A 21,970-nucleotide genomic window follows, 5' to 3' on the forward strand; every position below is an offset into this window, starting at 1 on the left:
CACATATCTGCGATCCTGGAACTCCTAGGGTGGGATGGGAGGCAGAGAGGAGGGCACCTGAAAACCAGGGGGCCAGGCATGAGCAGCAGTGGCAAATAACATGAGAGAGAGACCCTGCATCAAAATGTCAAGGGGAAGGGCCGGGCTGACACCTGAAGTGGCCTCGAACTCCATTTGTGTGCCTGTGTTCACATTCTGACACATGCACATACATCACATGCACACATGCACACACACACACATCACATACATCACAAACACACTCCATATACATCCCACATGCACACCACATACACACACCTATTCATCTCATACACCCACACCCACACACATACATATCACATGCATACAAATATGATACACATAAATATACACACATCGCACACACATGCACAAATAAATAAATAAATTCATAAAATTTAGGCTGTCAGTGTCAGACCACTTGTCTAATCCGTATAAGGTTCTTGCCTTAATCCCCAGTGCTGCCAAAAGAAATTCTATTCTTAGTAGGCGGATGGAAGTTTTAACTTACTTTTCCCTCACTTGTATTTTCTGATGAGATTTTCCTAATTCTACTGCTGGTTGAAAACGATGAGGCTCACACTAAGAAAGCAAACTTGAAAATGAAGGAAGTTCAGCTTCCCTCGCATTTGAACTCGTGTACCTGCTGGTTCTCATGGTTCTCTTTCTATGGTAGCTTTGGTGTGTAGCATGTGCCTTTTCTCTGCTCGTGAGTATTTACAAAGGCAAAGAAGGAAACCATGTTTTTATTTGCATCATAGAAGCAAGTATTCTTTTAAGAGTGTGAAATAATCCCTGTAAGCCTATGAAATATTGCCCAGAGTCCCTCACCCACACTAGCAAAACACTGAAATTTACTAAGACATAAAGCCTCCTTTTCCAGGCTTGTGGAGAGCTGGCCTCAGTGGTGTGTTTGTCAGCCGCAGTCACATTCCGCCCACTGTAATAGCTCCCATGTTGCCCCGGAAAGCTGTGCATTGCGTCATGTTCCTACTGCTTTAAAGATCCTCTGGGCTCACAACGATAGTCAATCGTTTGATTATTTAAAATACATACCCGAGTAAATAGACCACTGGGAAGCAAGAGGTGAAAACCTAAGGCCCCGTTCCATTCTATTTCTTTTTCTTCTTGGATCCCAACTAGTAGTTATTGGGAGTAAATTTTAGGCAGAACAAAGATGTATTTTGTTACAACGCTATTCTTCAATTATCCTTCGAAAGTCGATCTTCCCCTGCACCAGTGGAAAACTGACTAAGGTCTTGCACTTTGTGCAGAGATCTGCTCAGGGTGCTCACATTAGTAACTTCTGCATTGACCTCCAGAAAGACCCGTATCCTGGTCTGGGTTCTGCTCTTATGTAGTCACTGTGTCTCTTAGTAACATGGCACCTGTTCTCTAGGCTGACTTTAGGAATAAGATGACAGTTTATCAATTGCTATTCTCACTTTACTAGCAGACACATAACAAATGAGGACCTGTTACTACAGTTGCAACGTCCAGATGCCTACAATTAATTATGTTTTGGATACAAATAAAAAGAATATTTTGAGCTATGGACACAGCTATCTGTTAAAAATATATACACATATTTAGTAAAAAAAAATCTCTGTGTTATTTGAAATCTGATTTTACTCTGAAGCTTGTTTATGTGAAACTGCCTGATTTCTTTACCAGGAAGAAAAATTATGCTTTCTACCTTTGTTTTGTCTTTTAGGGAAGCTGATAAAAAGGGGATTTGGCTTGAATGAGCTGTTAAGTATCCATAACTCTGCCAAAGTAGTGAATGTCAAAGAGCCAGAGGCTGGAATGTGGACAGTGAAGGTACTGTTTTTTTTTCCCAGTCTGTTTGCTATTTTATTTTTAAGTTGGCATGCTTTATGAAGTATATAAAATAGTTTATTTATATATTCTTGCAATCACGAAGAACACTTTTAATGAAAGTCCATGTGTGGGAGGTCTTGAGCACATGAGCTGGGTAGTGTTGTTTTGATGGCTATGAACATCAGTGATGTTCTGGAACAGGAAATAAAATACTTGGGCAGTTTTCCTATCACCAAATCTGTGGACTAATGGTACCATCCATTTCTTGCTTCCAAAATCAGCAGACGTACAGCCAGTGGAGAACAATAGAGCTGTGGGCTCTGGTTGGAATTGCCTGGGATTGAGCAAAATTCACAGACTGGACTGTGTGCAACCAGAACTTTGATATTCTTTGCTGTCCTCCTCCCTCACATGAAGGTGGTAGTTCTTTACACCCACAGGATTGGGTGGAGATGAAAGTGGGCTCATACATAAGAAATAGTGCACTTTCTCTTACAAGGCTGCTACTATTTATTAGATATACAGTCATTATTTTCTTTATTAAAAAAAAACATTTGTTTTCTTGAGTTACCTAAAGGGATTATATAGTCAAGATGAAGGCAAGAAAGTAGCATACAGTCAAAATTTGAGATACTATAAATCAGAGATGTGATTTTTTGTTGTTGTTGTTGTGGATTATGTCTGTAACTGGCTGTGGTGGGCAATTTGAGTGATTGCCTGTGTTTCTCATACTTTTCATTATGTTCTGGCCTCCTTCCAGCTCAGGTGTCTGTGTTTTTATGTGTGAAAGGCTTTCCCTGAGAACAGGAAAAGGTGTTCTGCCGAGGCGTTAACACGTCTCAGAAACAGCTTTCAGACTAAAAAGGCATAAAATCACTGCAAATGCTCACCATAGGAGCGGGCTTAGCTGAGTTTGCCTCCTCAGTGTGTTTTCCTGAAACACCCCGAGCAGCTACCAACAAACCCCTTGCTCCTTAGTCCTTGTGAGCCTACCTACAACCATGTTTTTCTCTTTCTTCACCTCAACTTCCGTACCTAATAAAATGGTGGTCATGGGACCACCATTCAAATTACAGGGTGCTGTGAATGTACAAGCATGTTGGGTGGGTGGAGCAGCACAGGAATTCAAGGGGGACTTTCCATTCATTTCAGGCAGATTTCTGATTTTCAAAGAATATGTACATCAGTTTTCTCCTTATAAGAAGTAACAGTTTGCAGGGTACCCTTAAAGTGCCAGACTTTACTTTGTCCTCAGAGTTCTATGCCCTGTAGGGATGCCATAAGGGTAGAACAGATTTGGGGAATAGACAGTCTTGAGTGACAGGACACAGGCAAAGGCAATGTACATACAGCCTAGAGACAGATCAATGAATGGATCATAAATGGTCACACCTGTTCTATTTACTCAGTTCCTTGCACACAGTAGGCATGCAGTGCATGTTGGATTCCTTGATGGCAGCAATGTAGTGTCTTTCTACTATGGTATTTTGAATAAACATAGTGTTATTTTGATCAATGTGCCCAAAACGTGACTCAGGTTGAGTTGTTTTTTGTTTGTTTGTTTTTGCCACAGTAGGAAGAACTATGAGAATCTATCTAGTCTCTGTATCCCTCAATTGTTTTAATTTAAGCATGACCTAAGCTAGCAGTGCCCTAAGTTGGCAGTCAGGTATCCTTTTGCCACTTTCCGAATCATAACAATAAGCTGTCCATTGTTGACTGGGAGATATATGCAAGTGATACCATTTTATTAGGAGTTTACTCTGGGACATTTGAACTTGTTTCCAGACAATTTGGATTGCTACCAGTGGTTTTTCCTCTAGTAAACCTCTCGCCTAGAGGAATGATCTGACATGACTGCAGTTAGTCTTGTGCTTGACATGTCTATTTATTCAGTTGTCAATTTTTAGTGTTTGCTTTTGGCCACATTTCAGACTGTCTGCTTAGTGTGCATTATGAGCACTTAATTGATCATTAAAACAGGGGCGTTCTAAGGGTTAGCCTGTAAGCAAAGAGAGGGAGAAGAAGATGATGAGGCTGTGAAACCTCTGTTTAGACAAGTGTCTGTGCTCAGTCTCCTATAATTAAGAGAATGCTAAAAAGGCACGGTTATCTATTATCACATTGCCCGAAATTTATTCTAATTCTCACCAAAGAACCTCCACTTCTGCTCAACACCATTTCTGGTTTACAGTTAAGCAAAACATAAGCCTTGAAATGCAACTTACAGACAACAAAATTATTTTTCTCCTATATGAAATGCCAGAAGAATATATCAGCATGATTAAAAATAGACTTGTATCTACTGACATAAATATTACTACTGACATTGGGTCTCCCTTTTAGACAGCTGGTGAATGACAAGCGTTCTACATGTGTGCTTTCTCAAGAGGAGAACTGAGATTAGATAGTGTATCCTGCATGCTATCTCCTTCGCACTATGCTATCTGGAAAATGTCTGCTCTATCAGGCGAATTAATAATGACTTTGAAATGTTTCAAATAACACTTTAGTCCAAGTATGAAAAACAGTATGTTTTATGACTATAAGATGTTGGAAAACCTTGTGGTTTGGCCTCACCCACTCTTCTGGTTATCTTGTATCACTTACGTTGACCCTCCAGTCAAATTTATTTATTTAATTCTAAGCTGTTCCCGTTATTCCCACCTGGCTGTGCCTCATGTTTTTGTTTTGTTTTGTTTTCAAGACATGGTCTTACTATGTAGAACTGGCTACCCTGGCACTCACCATGTAGACTGGGCTGACCTCGAACTCAGAAGTCTGCCTGTTAGGATTCTTTAAACCTCTGCCACTGCAACACCCTGCTATGTTTTCTTTCTTTTTATTCTTCTAGCAGTTTCTTCTCCCTAGAATGCCTTTCCTTTCACTCTGACTTGTAACTATCCCCCAAGATTTGACTCAGACGCCAGCACTTTCATCAAGTCTTGTCAAATGTGGCCTAAAGTACCATCTTTTACTTTTGGCTGTCTATAACGCTCGTAATTCTTCTCTCATATCGTATTTATTTCTGTAGAGATTTTTTTCTCTCTAGTTATTGTGATTAGAGTTTAATCACCAGAGAAGCCATAGTGCCCAAACAAAAACTATATAAATATTTATGAATAAAAATCAATGTTTACTCTGATGGTATCTAAGAAAGCAGCAGTTTAATTAGTCTACAGCTCATGAATTGGGATGAGGGACTTTAATGTAATCATTCTTTAAATGTTACTGGAGTGGCCTTCTCATTTCTTTCATTCTTTATCATACAAACACCACTGTGAAGTTTTGGGGCACATTTTTTCTTATTATTTTTTTTCATTTATTTTACATATCAGCCACAGTGCTCACTCCCTCTTCTTTCTGTCCCTCCTCCACCTTTCATCTACCCCTACCCCCAACCTCTCCTCCTCAGTTCAGAAAGGGGCAGGCCTCCCATGTGAGTCAACAATACATGGCATATACACATGGACTCTGGAATAATAAGATCTTTATTGAGTTATTATAGAAAAAAAATATGGCATATCAAGTTAAGGAAGGGCCAAGCTCCTCCTGCTGCATCAAGACTGAAAGAGGCATCCCAGCATTCAGAATAGTTTCCAAAAAGTCAGCTCATGTGCCATGGCCAGATCCTGATCTCATTGCTAGGGGCCCCACAAACAAGATCAAGATACACAACTGACATCCACATGCAGAGGGCCTAGGTCAGTGACACGCAGGCTCTCTAGCTGTTGGTCCAGAATCTGTGAGCCCCTGCAAGTTCGGATTGGCTCTTGTTGTGGGTTTCCCAGTTATGACCTTGACCCATGCCTTGCTCATGCAAATTTTTCCTCTCTCTATTTAACTGGACTACCAGAGCTCAGCCCAGTGCTTGGCTGTGGATCTCTGCATCTGCTTCTGTCAGTTATTAGATGAAGGCTCTATGATGACAATTAGGGTAGTCACCAATCTGATTACAGGAGAAGGCCAGTTCAGATGCCCTCTCAACTATTGCTAGCAGTCTTAGCTGGGGTCATCCTTGTGGTTCCTGGGAGTTTCCCTGGCACCAGGTTTCTCCATAACCCCCATATGGCCCTCTCTATCAAGATATCTCTTTCATTACTCTCTTTGCCCATCCCATTCCCAACTCGACCAATCTAATTTGAAATACTTTTTTGCACAGGCAACGAGTCACCTCATTTGTCTAATCATACAAATGATGCAAATGTTTTAACTTTTCTCTGATGTAGGTAAACCATTCTGAACAGAAGTAACTGAAAAGAACACAACATTTTATTAAAAACAGGAGAGAAAGCTGTTTTATGTCCCCAAGTTTCCATTTATATGGAAACTACAAATCCTGGATCTTATTTCTGAAAAGCAATATGAATTTTCCATTCAGACAGCTGTAGTTAATATATAGCTACATATAATATAAGTCTATTACCACTGAAATTCCCTGGGCCAAGTTTTGTCTCCTTCTCCTTAAGGGAAACTCCCTATGATGATATTAAATAATAGATTTAGATAATAGAAGTGTTTCTATTAGCCTAGGATTATCAGTGTAATCATTTGTAATCTAACACATCCCCTGGGGTATGTTTCCATTAAGAAAATTTGGATAAGCTGTCTCTAGATAATCCCCTAAATACAGAAGAGAATATTCCATATCACATGGCTATATTGAGATTCTAGGTCTGGAAGAAATATTTTGGTTTAGATAGTTATATTAATTTTCAGTGCACACTAATGCATTTTCTACAGGATAATATGGTTGCCTAAAAAGACACGTACAATAACAACACCAATTAACAAGGCCCTACCCCTAGAGAAGAGCTAGAGACAACTAATGGCTGTTGAGAGAGGGGGACTCTGTCTTCTCCAGGGATCAGTTCCTCAGCAGGGAGGTCAGCTATAAACATGTTTACAAATGAACTCAAGAGGCTATATTGATATCTGCACACACCTATGTTTTTGAAATGTAGAAGTTTCTTTTTTTTTCACAAAATGGTTTACCAACACTCCCTGGCTCTTTTAGCAGAAAGGATCATTAGAAATCTAGAAAAGCTACAGCCCAAGACTACCTAGAAATTGTTATCCTAAACTCCTAGCTATGATCTTTGATACTTTCGAAGGAGCACTGAACTCGGAATAAGTCCCATTTGTGTCTATTGAGTAGCATTTTGTCTGTAATGGATGTGCCATGTTAGTGTCCTGAATGGGCTTTAAAGGTAGACAGGTATTTAGCAAACCATCACCCTTAAACCAGGTAGATTCATCTGCAATCTACCTGAATGGCTAAGAAGATCTGAGCTAATGTCCTAGGAGGAACCCCCCACCATTCCAGGAACTCTCCATGGTCCTTGCTCTAGTGCCCTCCATGGTCCTTGCTCTAGTGTCTTCCTTCATTCCTAGTAATCTCACTTGAATTCAGAAACCTAGACTCTGGTCCACTCGTTCCTTCCTTTTGCCATATTTTCATTTGCAGGACACTGGTCTGTTTTTTTTAGCATCAAGTTACCTTCACCCAACACAGACCTTACTTCACCTGTCCTCGGCTCTGGCTCAAACAGTCTGGATAGGTGTAGGTGCTGGTGTAAGAGACCCAGGAGTTTCCTTTAAGAGAAACTAAGCAGGAAGCTTAGCCATGCTGTGGTGAGAAGCCCAGATTTGGCCATTGAATTAGAGTTCTGTCTCGGCAGCTAGCAAACCTTGTGCATTAGGGGAAATTGTTTATGAACTTAGCGTCACAAAGTTGTCATCTTTATGCTGCGAATGACTTTGCTTCCTTTAGAAGATCACAATAAAATTAAATAAAGCATTGAGCTTAAAACTACTGAGTCCACAGGAAAGATCCTCTAAAGCAGTATTAGTATCTCACCCTGGGAACTGAATCCAAACCATTTGTTATTTATGCACATGCTCATCACTTTAGTGCTTAATTTTATCCAGTATTTAGCAGTAGCATTCCTGTAGCTGGACAGGCTAACTCATCTTGCCTTTATTTATTTCTATCACTGTGTTTATTGCATTATATTAAGCATTCCCACTTCTCCGTCTCTCTCCCCCAGTAGCCAGGGTGTGAGCTGCATGCTTTTCTCACATTTCTATTTCAGCCCCAGGGACCTTTTTTCTATTTCAGCCCCAGGGACCTTTGCTAGAATGCTGCGAGCTGAGGGTGCCAGACATTTAAGATCTGGGAAATTGTCAGCTCTTGTGCTTATTCTGGCAGTGATGTCACAGAGACAAAGAAATGGGAGAGAATACATATTCTAAATATATAAATACAATCTGCTCAATTCATGTAATATTATTATTATATATAGGATTGAGAAAAAAGAGGCCACAAATTTGAGAACAGGGAGAGGATTACATGGGAAAGGATGGAGGGAGGGAAGGAAAGGGGAAGATTTTTATGTAATTGTATTTTAATTGAAAATTAATTTAAAAAAAAGAAAAAAAGAAATATTTTCTAGAATTGAACTTGAGTGTGTTTTGTTGGGGAAATTTTAGTTTTTTATTTCATTGGAGTCTGTTGAACATCTACCATTTGACAACAGAGAATAAAGAAGTCCAGAAATTCATGGAACTTTCAGATTGCTTCACTTATTAGAAACTGATAATTTAGCTGTGACTACCAGTATGCCGTACTTCCTGAGTTATACTTTAGAGCAGTCTACATGAGATGTACATTGCAAGCTATGCACTTCGGAGTGGAGTATCACAGCTAGGTTAAGACAGAGTGCCTCAGTCAGAGCCATGGCTCAGGCACGCCAATTGTAAACACTATGGTTTGCCACACCAATGGCGTTCGCTGTTACCAGCTGTTGACTAGGCTTGTCTTTATACTTTGTAGACCTCCAGCAGTGGAAGACACTCTGTTCGCATCACTGGTCTCAGCACTATTGATTTCCGAGCTGGCTTTTCCCAAAAGCCCACGCTGGACTTCAAAAAGACAATCAGCAGACCCGTGCAAGGTTAGTATGCACATGGCTCTTAAATCGGTGTAAGGAGGAGCTGTGCTTCAGCTGGGGTGTGACTGTGTAGGTCTGTAGCATTCAGTCCCATTGACAAAGGCAGTATCCTTCTTTAACATGACTGTGATTATTTCTTTGGCCCACTTCATGTTTTGCAAAGCTTGATCTAAGACCAGTGAATGACTCTGAGAGCAGCTGAAGCTCAAAGGGTTTTTTTTTTTTTTTTTTTAAAGAAGACTCCTGGGCCCTGCTATAATCTTCTCAATCAAAACAGCAGAAGTGGGGGCCTAGGAACATGAGTTTTAGGTGAGCCTTCCAGTTGCCTCTAAGACTTAACTACATTTAGAAAAGCACTCAGTGAATTTTTAATATTAATAATTTATAAACTGCTTGGTCAAGATGAAGTACATATATTGCTGAAAATTAAAGGTACTAGGACTTTTTTGTTTGTTTTTGTTTTTGTTTTTTTGAGACAGGGCTTCTCTGTGTAACAGTCCTGGCTGTCCTGGAACTCACTTTGCAGGCCAGGCTGGCCTCGAACTCACTGAGGTCCTCCTGCTTCTGCCTCCCAAATGCTGGGATTAAAAGCATGAACCACCACTGCCCGGCCTCTATGTATTATTTTATGTTCAAAGATGAAACTCTTAGTGAATTTTAAACCTTGTTCTTGTACCTACTTTATTCACCCATTAAGGAAAAGCTCAGGCCTATTGTGACCTTCAGAATTTTGTTCGGATGGTTGTTAACTTGTCTTTATTGCTGCAGTTTTAGTAATAATTAAAAAGGTGAATTCTTTAAAAGAAGACACATATCAACTATCATGTAATATTAATAGCTATGAGTAGTAAAAGAACAGTGAAAATACTGTGAGATTATTGCGTAGAATGTCCCAAGCGTCTGTCTTGATGTGGAACAAGTTCTGCAACTGGACCCTCAGTTTCAGGGCAGCATGCAGTGCTCATGCCCACAGTGCGTATATGCTGCTAGAGCGCCGGTACTTTTTTCTCAAGTGACCCCCAATTTTGCACCACTTGTAAATGACAATGCCTTTCTCTTTCAGGGATCCCCACCTATGTGCTCCTGAACACTACTGGAATCTCCAGTCCAGCTAGAGTAGATCGCCTCGAACTTCTGAGTATCTCAGGCGGGTCTCTGAAGACCATTCCTGTTAAACATTACCCAGATCGAAAGCCTTACGGCATCTGGAATATTTCTGACTTCATCCCACCAGATGAAGCTTTCTTCCTCAAAGTGACGGGCTATGACAAAGATGGCTATCTCTTCCAGAGAGTGTCGAGTGTTTCCTTTTCCAGCATTGTTCCAGGTAAGACAACGTTTCACTCAGCACTGGAATGTTGATAGCTTAAGGGGCTTAAGGGGGCTATGCCACAAGGAAAAAATGAACTATAAAGTAAAAGTTCATATCCTCATGTTATTACTCTGTAGCAAGGTTGGTGAGCATTACAGACAGATATCTTGGGTTTTCTTTACTTTGATTTTTTTATTCTGGTGTATTATATATATTAATATTTATTAAAATTATATATATATGACACTGTCTGCTTCCTTTTATTCCCTCCAATCCTTCCCATGTTTGACTTTACTTTTTTCTTAAATAGATGGCCTCTTTTTCCTTGATTATTATTGGTACACACAGAGATTAATTAATATATAAATACCCCCTCTGAGTCCATTTATTGTGGCTTTGATTTGTGTATATCGTTTCAGAGTCGACCACTTTGTATTGTCTTGGGGGCTCATCCCTGGGAAAGGCTGATTCTCCTTCTCTCAGTAGTCATTAGCTGACTTTAGTTTTTGTCTTGGGATGGGATCTAGTGAGACTTCCCCTTCTGCATTAACATGTCTGTGGGTACTGTCATTATTCAGGTTTTGTTTAGGCAGCCATACTGTTGCAGTATCATGGATGTAGCTTTCCTGTCATTTCTAGAAGATACAATCTTACAGCAGACTCTGGTGCTCTGGATCTTACAGTCTTCCTACCCACTCTTCCATGGTGTTCCCTGAGCCTGGGTTGCAGACACTGTGTGCTTCTGATGTATTCTTTGGGGCTAGGCTTCCCACCCTCCATTCATCTTTATATTACATCCAGCTGTGACTTTCTGTGATGGTCTCAGTTTGCTGTAGAAAGGAGCTTCTTGTTTGTTTGTTTGTTTTTGCTTTATGTAAACATTTTTCTTTTATTTTGAAATAATTCAATTACAGGATTTCTCCCTTCCCTGTTCCCCCTCCAGATCCTCTCCTATGCCCCTCTTTCTCTCCTTCATATTCATGACCTCTTCTTTTTCACTATTTGTTATTTCATGCATATTTAACTTTTAAGTAATACTTCCAGAGTTCTAAGTTAAGTCTTACTGATTATAGATTTGAGAATTTTACAACTTTAATTAATGGGGAATTGTAGTACCCTTTCTATCCTCTGTTATCTAAACTGGCTAAACATTTACATGCAATGATCAAGCACCATTTATCCCATGCATAGTAGACTATGAACGAATGGTGAAGGCTCTACATTGGATTAGTTGGTTGGTTAATTACTAAACTAGTTCCTGATGTATCTCCCATTATCTAAAGATATGGTTACTAGGTAATGGTAACGATGACTTGGAAGAATCAGGTTTCTGTTTATCTCTTCCTGAGGGATTTTAAATTGATCCATTCTAAAGCTTTAGATATATAGCTTCAATTCTGCCCCACAAAAGTACAGAGTGATTGTTTATAAAGCTGGGCAGGAGCCAGTAACTTGTCTTTTATGTATGAGGTTGAGATTTGGAAATCCAAGAGCTATTGTTTAATGATTGTACAATTGTGAGCACAGAACCAAACCTTAAGATTTCTTCATGTTAGCATTCAAATGAGTTGACTTCATCCCTGTACTGAACACATGAAATGTGTTGGATTCTTTAAAACAAACACTTCTCATTATCCCCTTTAGGAAAAAAAATGTTCTAAGATATGTGGATTCTTCTAGTATTCTTACATATTTGGAATAAGAATTTGTTCTACAGTTGATGATATAATGTAGCTCATTTCATATTTTCTTCTAGCTTGGTAGTGGAGAAAACTGTATATTTTAAAATCAATGGAGTCTTTAAAGGGATGAATACCATAGTGAGGGCCTATGGTGATATTCAGAAATGAATCTTCTTTGCATAAAGATAGTTAAACTAAATTTACCAATTCGTATTCATTGTAATTCTGATGATTTATCAGAATCACTCAAGTGTAACACTCGTGGGTGGAGTCACAGAAAATATTTACTATTGCTGTGACTATCTTACCTCTGTTCTTTCTTCCTAGATGCTCCCAAAGTCACAATGCCCACGAGAACCCCAGGATACTACCTGCAGCCAGGCCAGATCCTCTGTTCGGTTGAGAGTCTTCTGCCCTTTACTTTGAGCTTCAGGAGAAATGGAATTGCACTGGGAATGGACCAGTATCTAAAGTATGTGAATGTTCCTTTCAGTAAAAGCATGGAAATGCAATTCTGTACTCTTTCCCTAACAAATCTCTTCTTTCCTTTACAATTGTGGAATACAGCACTGAACAGAATAAATAGAAGCCTGGGCCCTTGATGGAGCTCATGTTGTGGTGGAAGAAGACAGGAAACAGATAATAAATATACAATGACGATATAATGAATTCTAGAATATATTCCATGTAACTCAGGTTTTATAGGGTCTGGTTTTTATATAATTTGAAGGTCCCAAGTTAAGCCAAAAAATATGGAATTATGAACTCAACATTAGGTAGCTGACATCAGAGGGCACTTTGCAAAAGAGAGCCCTTAAAATTTTAGTTTCATTGAATTTTGGCTAAAAATATCTATGGCTTTTATGTAAAGCATAGTATAATGAGTGAACCTGATGGGTGTTATGACAAAACACAAATTAATAAATTAGAAATAGTAACTCTTGGTAGGTTATTAACACGTAGCTTTTCAATTTCAAGTAGCAAATTCAAAACTGGATGAGAAGCCAGGTATATTAGAATACATCTTTAATCCCAGTACTTGTGAGGCAGAGGCAGGCAGATCTCTTGAGTTTGGGGCCATGCTTGTCTGCAGAGTGAGTTCCAAGTGAGCCAGGGCTACACAGAGAATCCCTGTCTGGAAAAGTCAGCCAACCAACCAAATAAACAAACTAAACAACAAGAACAACACAGGGTGAGAGGCATTTGAGCCTATAAGAACGGTGAGAGGGGTCAGATCCTAGGAGAGAGATATCCTGGGGAAATTTCACACGTTAGTAAATGAAAATGCACTAAGGCCAAGTGGACTGGGCTGGAAAGGGAAGGCAGAAATGGGGCCATTGTGTATGGATCCCAGTCAGCTAAGAAGAGAAGGGTAGAAGACAAGGTCCGGGAGTGAGTTCACTGCGTGCTGAGAGTAGACTGGCAAGGCTCTCCAGGAGCATGTGTGGCTCCACATGAAGCCAGCAGCAGGAGTTGGCTAGAAGGTACCAACTCTGCCTTCTAAAGCTGAGTGACCTTTTTACATGATAAATATAAATAATCTTATTGAAAAAGATTACATACATCTCGGAAAAATGTTAGAAAAGTTATTTCTGGAAAATGTATTGCCTTTGAGTTACTACAAAACCTGACTCGACATGGGAGTGAAACCTTCAGCGATCTTTTACGCTCTCGATGCAATATCAACATAGATCTATAAGATGTTAACTATTTGACAGTCTTAATTTATAGAGCCTCATTTTAAGCAATGCTTGTGGCTGAAAAGTTAATCGCATCTGAAAAGTTTCCCATTCCCTACCAGCTGTCCACTCCATACAGCACCTCTTGATGATTTCCTAAGTCGCCTGTTTTATAACCAGCCACATAACAGAACAGGATATCAGATGATGGGGCCACATAACTAGCCGATGAAATAAAATAACTCTGCTTCCTGTTTAAATAGTGACAGTTTTCAAAGACACTTGAGATTCGTTATAAACATTAACTCATTGATTCCACACAAGTCCTGGGAGGTAAGCCACAAGAATTCATTTTCTCATGTTTCCAGTGCTGTGTCCCTGAGATGGGGCAGGCCTTGCTGACATGTATTAAGCCGTGAGTGATGATAGACTGATATTCTAATCCCACTTCACTTGCACGCCTTTGCCATAGATTCCCAGTAATATAAATTATGGGACTTAATCTTCTTTTGTGTCAGCCACTTTGGCCGTCAGGGAATGTCAGAGGAAAGTCAGTTTGCATTGACAGTATACACGTCTTCTGGACAGGCTCTTTGTTCTGTTCGAAAGTCTGCATCTAGACACCCTTTTCTTTGTTTTGTTGTTTAGAATGTATATATCAACCGAAAAGGCTACATTGAAAAGAATTACTGAGTTAAACATATTGGCACGTGCCTTTAATCCCAGCATTTGAGAGGCCGAGGCAGGAGGACTACATGTTTGAGCCTGGCTTGGGCTACCTATTAAGACTGTGTCTCAAAACTGTTGCTTTACTTTCTTGTAGCAGGTTCCTAAATAAAGGACTACAAATCAAGTATTGCTGTAAAGAATACTAATTAAGTATTCTTAATTAGTAAACTGATTATGTACCCTTAAACAAAATGATTGTCATTCAACCTTTATTTTAAAATGAAGGACTTGGGGCTAGATGAATTTTTATTTTCTCTTTCAAAATTTCCATGAGTCTAAGGTTTGCTGAATCCTAATGTATGTTCAGCTCTGAACCAGGCATTGCACAGGATACCTTAGAAGTGAGCACTCCAAACTATTACCTTCCCATGAGTGGCAGGATCTCCTAGAGAAGGGCATCTGTAAATCTGCTCTTCGTACCTTGCTGTAAAGTGTTTGAGACCCAGTCTGAGTGTCCAGGGCAGTGCACAGTTAAGTGAGACTCTTTTTTTTTCCCCCTAAAACTAACAGAAAGGACTATTGGTACACAGTTCACATGAATGGACAGGAAACATTAGCTGAAGTATCCCAAGCTACGATAGTACACAGAACAATGGTATTCTTACTCTTGATGATAGGAACCTATGCTTACCTTACCATTCTAAACTCTATGCCAAGACTGAACATGAAATCAGAGCTCAGTAAGCTAGTCATGGTTGCTTTGTTGAGTTATGTCCGGATGGGGAGAGATGTGGAGTCTAAATCACAGTCAGAAGTCAGTAAGCAGTGTCTTGCTTGGCTCTGAGGAGGTCTATTTTTTTCCTTCTCTGAGACAAAGTTTATCCGTGTATCTGTGACTGTCCTTGAACTTGCTTTGTAGACCAGGCTGGCCTTGGCCTCAAACTCACAAAGATCTGCCTGCCTCTGTCTCCCTGAGTGCTGGGATTAAAGGCGTGTGCCCCCACCACCTGCTTTCTGTGGAGGTCTTTATGCTTTGCACATATCTTCACTTTTTTTTCACAAAAGATTATGAATAGCAATAGATGATAAGATAGAGATATGTTAAATACTTTTATTTAAACTACATTTTTAAAGGATAAGGCCTACTTTTGCATACTTTGGACTTTTTAAAATAATAATTAATATCTACTTTTTAGATTGTCCCAGAAAAGGAGAAGTAATTTCCACAGAGAATGAATCAATATTTGTTAAATGGATGGATGCATGAGTTTGTCTAGAGAACTAATTATTTTTTCAATTTTCTCAATGCTTATGTGTAGGCTAAACCAGATGTAATATATACCTCTAGGTGTAGCTTACTTAAGAAAGTTAAGGGAAACACATCTTCTTCGAGTAAAAAGGTGCTGCCTTATCTTCACATTTGTAAATTACCTTGTGCCATAGTTTGGATCAGGATTCTCAACTTTAAACTTAAAGGTACAGAGGACAGGAGAAATTTCATCAGTATTTGCCAACTCAAGTATGTCTCTATAGCCAGAAAAAATATACTAAAGATGAATTTTCATTGCTACCACTTATTGTCTCTCATAAATTTTTGCTCAGAATAGAGAAGCCTAATTATATTTAAAATACAAAAGGTGTGCAATTTTAAGTTCAAATTTAATCTGTGATTTTCACAACAGATTTTGAACACATCGTTCATTGTGATAAGTTATTCAAATGCAGATCACTGATCATTGTTTTCAGCTTTCTCTTGTCTGACAGATACTAAAGGTTTTCTCTTTTCCTGTCCCCAGAGAATCTGCTAATGTGAACTGGGATTTCCAAAAGGTCACGCTGTCTGATGAAGGCTTCTATGAGTGTATTGCTGTGAGCAGTGCAGGCACTGGACGGGCACAGACCTTTTTTGATGTTTCAGGTAACTTTCCCCTATCTAAGAGTGTCCCTATGGAAATGAGATGCTGATGGACTCCTAAGTTTATCTAGCTCTCTTCATGATTATTTGTGATTATATATCTACTTTACAACATTGTGAGCTTATGTGTCGACTTCCCACCTTTCTGCCTCTGTATCTTTTCCTGTCCCACTCTTTAAGAACTTGATACCTTAGTTCCCTAATACTTAAAGAATAGTAGTAGAGGAATGTCTATCCTATGGAAGACTGATCAATGTTTGTGGTTACATTTAGGATGCTTAGAAGGTAGCTTGGGATGTAGAATCACTTAATAGATAGATCGTTATCATTTTTATCATTTAAAAATTTTATTTTTATTTTTTCATTATGTGTGTGGGAAGATGTGTGTGTGTGTGTGTGTGTATGTGTGTGTGTGAGAGAGAGAGAGAGAGAGAGAGAGAGAGAGAGAGAGAGAGAGATTGCAGAGAAAGTCAGTTGCATCAGATCCCTAGGAACTGGAGTAAGGTGCAGTTGTGAGCTCCCCAACCTAGGTGCTGACAACCTAATTCTGGTCTGATTGAGCACAGTGCATGCTCTTAACCAGTTAACCATCCTTCCAGGCTTACTGATGTTATTGCTGTTGCTAATGCTAACACCATAGTTTATTTGGTTTGGGCTCATGGTTCCAGAGACTTCTGGTGGGGAGGCATGTGTGATGGCAGGGCAGGTGAAAGTTCACTTAACTTGTAAGCACACAGCAGATGGCAAACCTGAAATGACAAGAGTCCTGTAACTCTCAAAGCCCACTCTCAATGACACACTGCCTAAAATGAGCCCAGACCCCAAAGCCTCCTAAACCGGGTCACCAAGTGGGTGCCAAGGCTTCTGATATGTGAGCCTGTGGGGCACAATCTCATTCAAACCATTTCAGTAGCCACATGACATTGCCTTAGGGAAAATGTGGTTTGGAGAATTGATTGATTCTGAGGGTAACAAGAGGAATAAACATTTTCTTTCTCTCATGTGTGCACGTGTAATCAATCACAGTGTTTTTCTGAATATATTCTGACCTCCAAATTGAAGACCATGATGAAAATGAAAATTGTCTGGGAACACCGAGCTTTATTGGACAGAATATAGGGTAAAGAAAGACAAATGTGATACCAGTGATTCTGCATTCAGATAGCCAATTCCTGTGAATAGATGGGAGGCACAACACGTAATATTTTATAGGGTAAAATGTTTGTAAAAACATTGCGCTTTAATTTTTCCAGAATAATTAGGAGGAGAAAGCAGTGATATATAATCAGTGATCAGGATCACACCAGTTATGATTTTAGGTTATTTCTTATATAGACTGGGGTTTGAAACCAAGGTCTCACATAGGCAATCGCTTTGCCCATGAGCTAGATCTAGAGCTCAGAAATTTCATTTTAACTGAATTATTCTATGTCTGTCTTGTATTGCTCTGCACTTAATAGTATCCTAGTCTGACCCTAGCTTAGTGCCATGGCTGCTGAAGCCTCAACCCAGCCTGTTTCTGCTTTCAGTGCGTATTTTCTGATATAATTTAAGACAGAAGAGATGTTTTAATTAGACGCTGCTTTAGAATCCTAGGCTTAGTTGTGTCTAAGCGTCACTTGTAAAGAGAGGCACATAAATCAGGCAGGCGTGTTCTTTCAGTAAAACTATTTGTATTCTCTTATTCTTTGGGAAAAAAAATAGATTGTCTTCTGAAGTAACTTAGCAAGTTGACACACATCACAAACGATTCATTTTCTTCATCTCCAGAAATTATGAAAAGCCCTGGAATTATGTCAACATTCCTCAGCTTCTGGGAACGCAAACACTTGAGCACCGGAATAGTCTTCCCAGCAATGCTAATTAAGAGACAGGCAGGAGGGAAAGACGCTGAGGGAGTCAGCAGGAGCAACTTGCTAAGTAAGAGATGCCATTAAGGACATGTGAACTGACTGTTAGGAAGCTGGCTCAGTGGTGCCAGTAACTTCCTGTTGGTTCTGTTGCACATGTCCTACTACTAGTCCTGTGTGCCAGCTGGTCAGTGGCATAACTAGGGAGCAGGAAGTTCCCAGGCGAACCTCCAGGATTTCTTTCCATTTAGTCACTCGTGAGAGAAGTCAAAAAGCATCAATAGTGATGGCAATGACTGTAAGAGTAGGAGGAACAAGCAAGGGCTCCTTGGGGACTGAAAGAGTGGGCATGTACAAGGATAGCTATTGCTCAACTTCCTGGCCATTAGCCTTCACCCACTTCTTAGTTTCCCTTTGCCTACGATAGGTCCCAGCTCAGCCACCATATTGTCATTATTTATCCAAACCTTAGAACCAGGTGCTTATTAACTATCCAGCCCGGTCTCGTGTTTTTATAAAGAAGAATTGGGAAATGAGCATGATAGCTAGTGATGTTCTCGTACCACCGTAGCCGTTCTATCCACCAGACATCTGAAGAAAAGTTAGACTTATACCAACAGGATTCCTCAGTTATTTCTTAGCATTTTGTTGTCTTGGCATTTTCAGGAATTTGGGGTTCTTTTCTAATGGTGGTTGTTGATTGTTTGAAAGAGAAGATACACATTTATTGCGTCTTAAATACAATGTGGACATTATAAATCATTCATTAATTAGAAATGGATATAACAATGACTGAAACTACACAAGTGTGCAAAACTCACTCCCTCCGAATGATATCTGGAGGTTAAGTTTAATACTATTACAGTTACATTGATTTTTTTGTGTTGAATTGTTATTAATAAAAAATCCACACACATACTAAAATTCTGGCTTTAAGTGAAATTCTAAACAGAGATCCTGTCAAGGTATGCCAGAGAAAGGAATTATTTTTAAATTAGAAACACTTATTTGTTTTATTTATGTGCAGGTTGTGTTGGCATGTTTCTGCTTGTGCCACATGCCTACTAATGGCTGGGGAGACCAGAAGAGGACATTGGATTCCATGCAATTGTATTTACAAATGGTTGTGGGCCACTATGTGTGTGTCAGGAACCCAGCCCAAGTCCTCTGTAATAACAGCAAGTGCTTGTCACATTGAGCCATCTTTCTGTCTCCAGCAAAAGTAAATCTTAATTTAAGATTCTAGGATATTCTTTTAGAACAAGGAAAGAATTGGAAACAATCATATAATATCTCACCATTTATAGTCAAAGTAATAGAAACCCAGAGGGAACAATTGACCCACTCATGGTCAAACAGACACATGGAAGAGATACATGCAGAGGGTACATCCATGGTCACCTGATCTCATCTATGCTGTTTGCTTTACACCCCAGCCTATGCACGCTGTACTCTCTGCCTCTGTGGCTGGGTTTCCTTCTCTAGTCACTATACCCCACCTTAAATCCTGGTATTACTTAATGATGCATGTTCCTTATGCTCTAGGCACAGATAATTTCTGGTAATATATAGCCTTAGACTTCTCTACCAGCAGATACAAAATTTCTCATTAGTTCCCTATCCCCATATGTACTTACATATGTTCAAATATGTTAATGTGCACAATCTTCATTATTTATATATTTGTGCCCTAGTAGTATGATATCTCATTATTTCAACTTTCATTGGCTCACACATACTATTTTGAAAATGCCATTTCACTTGTTCTAACTCTTATTGAAGAGGAAATAAGGTGAGGTGTAGCACGCTGCAAGAGTCTTGTTGGAGCTCACTAGGGAAAAGCACCTGCAAGCGAGGGCAGAAGAAAGACATGAGCTTTGTTTGGAAGTTGGATATGATTTCAGGCTTGACTACTTTATATTGGATAACCTATTAGGAGACTCATCATTGGGGGAGGCTCATTTTTCATCTCTCAGTCATTGGTTGCTTGCAGTTCTTCTTCCAGTGATTGGACTCAGTGATTCATCCCTTCCACAATAACATATCTATTAATATTGCCATTGTTCAGGTCTTGTTTAGGCAGCCATATTGTTCAGGTATCATGGGTACAGTTCCCCTGTCATTTCTTTAAGACGCAATCCTACCTCAGCCTTCCTGATGCTCTTAAAGTCTGTCCCTACAATTTTATAAGATGAAATTGCTCCTCATCTTTGCTAGGAGAGAGTTCATCTTACTCTACTGTTGTACTTTTTCTTCGTACTAAGAGTGCAAACCATTTGAAAGGTGATGGTGTTGTATCTTGCCATATCTATCACCTGTTGGGTGCTATGCTCTTTAAATCACTCAGTATCTGTTTTTAAATTTAAACAACCAATTAATGCTACTTTTATCAAAGTAAATGAAAAACCTGGTTCATTCTGTAATCCTAAGTACTTTCAGCCCTATCCTTTTCCTATGCCGATTTAACTTTCACATTTATAGCTTAGAGATTTAAATTGGCATGTGCAGGTACATTGCCTTCTAAAGTATCTTGTATCTAGGTGATAATTTGGGGGTCTCATTGACATAGGCATTAGTCAATAATTTCTGTTATATACTGAAACCGCCCTGACATATTTTTCAATACACATTTATATATACACAGTTTTTTAATGCTCCATGTATAAGTGAGCAAAGTTGATTTTAGGTCTACTGATTTGAGTCTTCTGATTTCACACAGAGCCCCCTCCGGTCATCCAAGTGCCTAACAATGTTACAGTCACTCCTGGAGAAAGAGCAGTTTTGGCGTGTCTCGTCACCAGTGCTGTGGACTACAATCTAACATGGCAGAGGAGTGGCAGAGATGTCCAACTAGCAGACTCAGCAAGAATTAGGACCTTGACCAACCTCTCGCTGGAGCTGAGGAGTGTGAAAATTGGTGATGCTGGAGAGTACCGTTGTGTGGCTTCCAATGAAGGTGGATCAGCAGCAGCTTCAGTTTTCCTCATAGTGCAAGGTACTGTGCTTCTAGCAACTTCTCCTCAGTGGTGTCCTTCCACCTTCCTTCTTCATTCTCTCTTTATAAGGTGCCATGTAAGAGTTGCACTTTCTACCTAAACAGTTGTCTTTGGATGAAAGAATGCTTGCAATGTTCAGTTGTTTAAAAGTGACTAAACTAGAAACTAAAATATCTCTAAAAAAAAAAAAATAGGTAGTGTTGCTGAAATCATAATTGGACCCGCTAGTGGTCCAATTTCAAGTTCTCTAGTCTATGGTGTGGATGTCAGACAAGATTAGGTATTCTTATGGTGGTGTGGTCTGCTGTACAGAGGCTTTCCAATTCCATACAATCCCATTTACTTGTTGATTCTTGATATTCTTTTCTGTACTGTTGGGGTCTTTTCCAACAAGTTCATGTCTATGATTATAGTTTGAAATATTTTCTCCTAGAATTTTCAAATCTTTATCTTTTTACATTATGGTCATGAATCCATTTTGAATTGATTTTTTGGTGAAGTGTAGGAAATATAGTTTAATTCTTTTACAAGTGGACATCCAGTTTCCCAAGCATATTTGTTGGCTTCCTTTTACACAGTGTATGATTTTCACACCCTTGTCAGTGATTCAGAAATGGCTATAGCTGTGAGGGTTCTTTTCTGGGTTCTCCATTCTACTCCATTGTCTATGAGATGTTTTCTTGCTCTGGCTCTATAGTGTAGTTTGAGATCAAATATTGTGATGCTTCCAGCATTGCTTTGACTAGCAGCATGCTATTTGTGGTCTTTTGTGTTTCTGTATTTATTTTAGGATTGCTTTTCTAGTGTTGTGAAGAACGCTATTGAAATTTGACTGAAATTACACTGAATCTATTGATTACTTCCAGAAATACAATCATTTTCAGGGTATCAGTCCTACTAATCCAGAAGAATAGTCTATCTTTCCATGTTCTGGGATCTTCCTTAACAATATGCTTTAGTAACAATACCAAAATATAGTAAACATAAAATAAGTAGAAACTCAAAAGGAAAAAAAAAACATGAAAAGGTGGGGGTGAAGTATTGTTTGAGTGGTTTCTTTGGGGGGGTCTTT

At 39.4% G+C, this 21,970-nt stretch overlaps 1 protein-coding gene across 1 annotated transcript in view; it reads left to right on the top strand.

Moving 5' to 3' along the window:
- Hmcn1 (hemicentin 1) overlaps positions 1–21,970 on the top strand; it is a 439,601-nt gene that overhangs the window by 173,456 nt on the left and 244,175 nt on the right. The window contains exons 6-11 of the mRNA XM_048431021.3: positions 1,736–1,842; positions 8,678–8,798; positions 9,859–10,122; positions 12,117–12,261; positions 15,934–16,055; positions 20,622–20,897. Coding sequence (XP_048286978.3) covers positions 1,736–1,842; positions 8,678–8,798; positions 9,859–10,122; positions 12,117–12,261; positions 15,934–16,055; positions 20,622–20,897 — 1,035 coding nt within the window. The remainder of the gene's footprint in view (positions 1–1,735; positions 1,843–8,677; positions 8,799–9,858; positions 10,123–12,116; positions 12,262–15,933; positions 16,056–20,621; positions 20,898–21,970) is intronic.

The sequence above is a fragment of the Myodes glareolus genome, chromosome 5 (genome assembly GCF_982192425.1).
Source record: "Myodes glareolus chromosome 5, mMyoGla1.1, whole genome shotgun sequence".
Taxonomy (NCBI): Eukaryota; Metazoa; Chordata; class Mammalia; order Rodentia; family Cricetidae; genus Myodes; species Myodes glareolus.